The sequence below is a fragment of the Galeopterus variegatus genome, unplaced genomic scaffold (genome assembly GCF_000696425.1).
Source record: "Galeopterus variegatus unplaced genomic scaffold, G_variegatus-3.0.2 Scaffold21064, whole genome shotgun sequence".
NCBI classification, from domain to species: domain Eukaryota; kingdom Metazoa; phylum Chordata; class Mammalia; order Dermoptera; family Cynocephalidae; genus Galeopterus; species Galeopterus variegatus.
Window position 1 is genome coordinate 6,372 of NW_007747175.1, and position 6,266 is coordinate 12,637.

General features: G+C 51.2%; 1 protein-coding gene across 1 annotated transcript in view; it reads right to left on the reverse strand.

Annotated features, from left to right (window-relative positions):
• The window catches only part of LOC103583259 (maestro heat-like repeat-containing protein family member 1), a gene marked incomplete at both ends in the record, with an annotated part of 5,046 nt that extends 3,142 nt beyond the window's left edge, over positions 1–1,904 (reverse strand). The window contains 2 exons of the mRNA XM_008564628.1: positions 1,310–1,402; positions 1,738–1,904. Of these exons, the coding sequence (XP_008562850.1) occupies positions 1,310–1,402; positions 1,738–1,904 (260 nt within the window). The remainder of the gene's footprint in view (positions 1–1,309; positions 1,403–1,737) is intronic.
• Positions 1,905–6,266: the final 4,362 nt, after the last annotated feature.

A 6,266-nucleotide genomic window follows, 5' to 3' on the forward strand; every position in this document is an offset into this window, starting at 1 on the left:
GGCGAGCAGCATGAGGCGGAGGTGCTGGCCCCACTGGGTTCCCAGATAGCTCGTGATTTCAGTCATAAAGACCTCATGTGCTCATGCAGGGCTCTGCGGCTTCCTCACGGCCCTCTTTCAGATCACCGGCTCTGGGGACCCAGCGCCAAGTGTGAGGACATTCCAGAAGCCAACAGCCCCATGAGTGAGCCGGAGCCTCCAGCCCCAGCAGGGGCTCAGGAGACAGAGCCCTGGCTGAAAGCTTGACTGCAGCCTCGTGAGAGACACTAGGCCAGAGCCGCCACCTGGGCTGCTCTGGATTCCTGATCCACTGAGACTCAAGAAAACAGAAGGAGCTGTTTCAAGGTGGTTAAGTTTCATGGCAGCTGGTTACGCAGCGACAGATAACTAATGCAAATGGGTAGTCACCTGGAAAAGAGACAAAGTTGGATTCTCATTCACTCCTTCCCTAAAGTACATTCCAGGTGGATTAAACAATAAAAGTATAGGGGAAACCGAGAGAATTTGAAAAATAACCACTGAATTTGACAGGCTTTTCTAGGTATAACAAAACCTGAACTGAGACACAGAGATGGATAAATGCTGATGTAAAAATTACAATTTGCAGGGCAAAAAAGTAGCATAAACAGGATGAGGCACAAAGCGGGAGCAGACATTTCGACATGTGCAGCGTGAGCACAGGCTGTGCAGACCTGCTGCAGCTCAACACAAAAACCTCAGACCCTACAGAACAGAAGACCCGAACGTGCAGCTCTAAGAGCAGGAAACAACACGCTTCTTCTTGCCTTTCCAGCTTCTGTGTTTTTCCCTTTCCAAGTGTTCTCACTCCATCCCACACAGCCATTCCCTTGTCCTCTCAGTTCTGCAAACGTGTGGTGTCTCGCGCATCCCTGTTGAGCAATGACACTGCCACACCTCTCGTTCTCACCGCTGCGTTTGCAGAATTACACACTTTTTCTCCACTGAGGCCCTAGGCCTTCTTGGTAAGGTTCACTCCCAGATACTTCACAGTGTTTCTCTTGCTGTTGTAAATCTTGATACTTTCTGGTTGGTCGCTACACAGCGGGAAGATGCCCTTGGTTCTTAGAGGCTGTTCTTGACCCTGGTGGCCTGCTGGCCTCCTCCTGCTCTAGCAGTCCCTGTGCTGACACAGCTCACTCTTTCCAGGTGACTGACTCGACTGTCCATAAAACAAACGGGCTGAGCCCTCACACAACGACAGGAGCTGTTCTGGGTGCTGAGATGCAGCAGCGGGCGAGCCCTGCAGCCAGCACCTGCTACCACCCCGACGACCCTCCTCCCAGCCTACCTGGGCATGCAGAGCGGCCAGCAGGGCATCGAGCTGGACCTCCAGTGTGCGGCTGCCCACGCTCACGGCTGCCTCGAGGATCTGGCCCAGGCTCTGCTCGGGGCAGGGAGGAGAGTGTGGTCAGTCCCACATCCAGCCCCCTTCCACAAGCAGAGGCGCAGGAGGGCAGGGACCCCACCTTGGGACTCAAATGAGGAAGCCTTTCCCCCACTTCTAGAATCCAGAGTGGAGGGGAGGGGAGGGAAGGGGTCGGGAAAGGAGAGTCCCAGGTCAGAGGTCGGAGCGACAGGCCACATGGCGCTAGTTCTGTGGGCTCCTGTCCAGTGCAGAGCGGTGGCTGAAGCCTGAGCTGGTCCCCACCAGGACCCCCATCCTTCACAACCCACCACAGGATCTCAACAGAGGACCTCGGTGCCAAACGCAGACACCTTGGACACGTGGAAGGCCTCTGCATGCTTCTTGTAGAGGGCGAGGACTCCAGGGAGGAGCTTGGGGAGCTGCTCCTCCAGCTTCTCACCAGGCAGCAGGTGGCTCATAGGGCCCAGAGCCTCCACCACGGCGAGCCGGAGCTGAGGAGACAGAGGCAGGGGCCATACTGCTCACAGACAACCCCACACTGCAAGGGCCCCTCACCAAGCACCCTGGGCCAGGTTATCAGCGTGTCCTAAAGGGGATGGGAAGAGAGCCCAGCAGCCAGAGGTCAGAGTGCAGCTGCAGAGTGACCACAGCAAGGGGCTGGACAGTGGCTAGGCCAGGGGGGCACATGGGAGACAACAGGTGCCACCCCAGGCAGCACTGGGGCTTTGGAATAGAAAGGAGATGGGGGCTGGAGTAGGGCACCCACAGTGACTAGACCTCAGGAGCACATGCTCCCGAGAACAGAACACGCTCCAGAGCAAGCTGGCACCAGCCACAAGTGTAAAGAACCTGCAGGTGAGGTGCAGCACATGTGCGGGGACCTGCAGGTAGACCCCACCCAAGGTACCTCTGCTCCCCAATGCAACCCCACCACCTCCTGAGCAGTGTGCCCTGGGACTGATTGCCTAGCCTTTCTGTGCCTCAGTTTCCTTGTCTATAAAATGGGGAGATGTTAGCACCTGCCCCAGGGCACTGTGAGGCCCGCCCGGGCTGACGCAGCCGTGGGGCAGAGCACCAGGTCAGACTCGTGAGCTCCAGCTACCCCGGCCCCGTGCGCACCTGCTCCCAGGACCGCAGCTGGGCCTTTCCACTTTTTATTTTCACACTTTGATTTGTAACATCAAACTTATTGGTCTTTCCTTCCTGGTCTGTACTTTTTGCACTTGAGAAATCACTTTAAACCCAGCACGTAAGAATCAACAGTGCAGGTGCTCCTGATGTCCGAGAGGCTTGCGAGCCTCTGGGTCCCCAACAGTCTGACGGCCTCACGCCCACTTTTCTCTCTGCAACTCCTCCTCACTTTGGACTGGCAGCCTCGCTGACGGGGACCCCAACCCCACCAGAACCCAGACGTGTGTTCTGCCCTCCTGCAGCCCTGCCCCAGCTCCTGTGTTGCCAGCAGTCCTCAGGAAACCTCCGTCCGCCACAGTCCCCTGCCGCAGAGCCACGCCCTGCCCCATGAGAGTAAAACTGCTGAGAAACATGGCCCAGAGGTAGCCCCTCCACTCAGGTCACCAGCCACCTGCAGGGCTAAACCAACATCAATCCGTGAGGGGCTCGATAGGACGTTCACTAGAAACTGCGCTGACTGCAGATTAACGGGGGAGGACCGCCACCTTTGACACTGGTATAGAGGAGTGCAGATAATCTTTAGACCCTGATCACACAGCAGCATCCTGCTGAGCTACTGCTATTTCTACTAATTTGTGAGAATGTGCTAGGATTTTTGCATAGACAATTTCATTAACTGAGGACCATAAAAGTTTGCTTTTGTCCACCCATTCTTTGTCTGGTTGGTTTACTGTGGTCTTTTTGTGCCAGCCTCTCCAGGACAATATCAGACGAGGACCCTGATGCGGGCCTCCCTGCCCCATTCCTGGTGCTAGAGGAGAACTGGCTCAGCCCCACTGACGCCCACCAGCCGTGCGACTCTGGATGGATCACTTACACCCTCTTGGGGGCCTCTGTCTTCCCGAGTATGAAATGAAGAAAATAATAGTACATAACCTCAAGTGTTGTTGTGAGCGTTGAGCACAGAACAGCGTCAACTGTTAGTATCACACATCACCAACAAGCTGCAGCGTTGGCAGGTTCCTGCCACGGGTCAAGACACCCCACTGGCTCCAGTGGGTACGATGACTGTGTGTCTGAGCTGACTGCTTTTTCCAACTCTGGCTGGAGGAGCATACTTTTTTCTTGCTATTACAGGTTTCCGGGGCGAACCTGTCCCTGCGTCCTGGGCACCTGCTCAACCACGACTGGCTAGCATTTTAGGGCTTTTGCATCTTTGCTTCCCGATGAGCCTGACCTGTTTCCCTCTCACATGTCATCTGGTTTTGGTAACAGGTTAATTTGGCTCATAAATTAAGTTGGTGAATGTCCTTTTGTTGCACATTCTCTAAAAGTATGTGTTTAAAAAAGTGCAGAAGTGAGCACCCGTGTCTCACCTGGACACTGGTACGGATGCTTACCTATTAAGCAAGATGCTCCCTTTGGGGCTGAGATAAATATATTTTTTTATCATGTAAAAGAACTATCCATCCATTCATATTGTTTTTTAAAAGACGACCGGTATGGGGATCTTAACCTTGACTTGGTGTTGACAGCACCACGCTCTCCCGAGTGAGCCACGGGCCGGCCACTATTCTGAGTTTTTAATAAAGGATTGACAGCTAGGGAGGTGCTCTATGACTTTTCTTCTTACACCAATTAGCATGATGATGCCTATCAGCCAGCCTCCTCCTGTGGAACTGTCCCTGTCCTCGCTGTCTGGGCTGAGCTAGTTGTTAGGCTCAGTTATCCTGAAGGGTGCCACACGAAACAAATCAACTTGGTTCCCGAGTTTTGGAACTGACAGTCAACGTACCAAGGGTTACTGTCTCCTCCCAAAGCCTTCTCGACAAACACATCCCAAACCACCTCTGCCTGCAGGTTCCGCTGCAGGATGTGGACAGTGAGGGGCAGGCTCGTGAGGGAGGCTGGCCTGCCAGTGTCTTTGGTGGTATCTTGGTGTAAATATAACACTCAGATCATAAAAAGAATTTGGAAAGTTTTTTGCTGTTTGGCTCTGGGTGACACAGGCCTGAGGTGTGGGAGAACCACTTTGGAAGCAGCCCGGGTCCCACATTCAGGGTGGTTGCTGCGAGCTCTCCTTCGGGGAGTTTAATCTTCCTGGTGCCACACGAAACAAATCAACTTGGTTCCCGAGTTTTGGAACTGACAGTCAACGTACCAAGGGTTACTGTCTCCTCCCAAAGCCTTCTCGACAAACACATCCCAAACCACCTCTGCCTGCAGGTTCCGCTGCAGGATGTGGACAGTGAGGGGCAGGCTCGTGAGGGAGGCTGGCCTGCCAGTGTCTTTGGTGGTATCTTGGTGTAAATATAACACTCAGATCATAAAAAGAATTTGGAAAGTTTTTTGCTGTTTGGCTCTGGGTGACACAGGCCTGAGGTGTGGGAGAACCACTTTGGAAGCAGCCCGGGTCCCACATTCAGGGTGGTTGCTGCGAGCTCTCCTTCGGGGAGTTTAACCTTCCTAGGAAATCACTCACAGCTCGGGGTTCTCAGAGGTGGCTGTGTTGAGCTGAGCCTTTTCACTTTTTTCCCCCACATTCACATAACTTTTATTACAGCATACTGTTATAATTGTTCTATTTCCTAATTAGCTATTGTGGATAATCTCTTACTGTGCCTAACTTATAAGTTAAACTTTATCACAGGTATGTAGGTATAGGAAAAATATAGCATATAATGAGTATGGTACCATCTGCAGTTTCAGTCATCCACTGGGGGTCTTGGAACTTATCCCTGCAGATAAAGGGGGACGACTGTACTTGCAAACACATTTCATGAGAACAGCCCCACCTTGATACTCATGTCAAACAAAGACATCACAAGAAAAGAAACCTACAGGTCAATCTCTCTCATGAACATTGATGCAAAAATCCTCAATAAAAATCCAAAAACACATCAAAGAGATTATATCTTATGACCAAATGGGATTTATCCCTAGCATGCAAGGCTGGTTTAATGTACAAATCAGTCCATGTGATACACCACGTTAACAGAACGAAAGATTAAAATCTCATGATCATCTCAATTGATGCAGAAAAAAAGAAAAATCCAACATCCTTCCTTGGTAACAACACTGAGTGATTTAGGTATAGAAGGAAAGTTCCTCAACATAATAAAGCCATTTATGAAGAACACAACAGCTAACATAATCGATGGGGAGAAACAAAGATTTTTCACCAAGATGCAGCACAAAGCAAGGATGGCCACTCTCACCTCTTTTATTCAGCACAGCCCCGGGCGTCCTGGCCAGAGCTGTTGGAGGAGACAAAGAAATAAAAGGCATCCAAACTGAGGAGGAGGGACAAAAGTTATCTCCACTTGCAGGTGACACGATCCTATGTAGAAAACCTCAGAAACTCCACAAAAAAACGGTCAGAATAAATGAATTCAACAAAGATGCAGGATACAAACCCACATTCAAACATCAGTAGCATCTTAACACACAAATGACGAGTCTTCGCTTTCAAGTCTTCTTATCTTCTCTGCGTCCATGCTCACTTTTCCATTAGCATTTCTCATTTTGTTTTGGGGTTTTCTCCTGATTAGGCAGCAACTCAACTATTTCATTCACTTTTTTAAAGGACTGGATATAAAATATAATCGTTCTGCCAATGGTTTACTTTCCAAAGCACTGGTTTCTCTCTGTATTTTCTGCCTTGTTCAGGTCTGGGCAGATAGAACGAGGATCAGACGCAGCAGTGACGAAAGGACGACAGTGACACACACGCCCAGGGCAGGTGCAG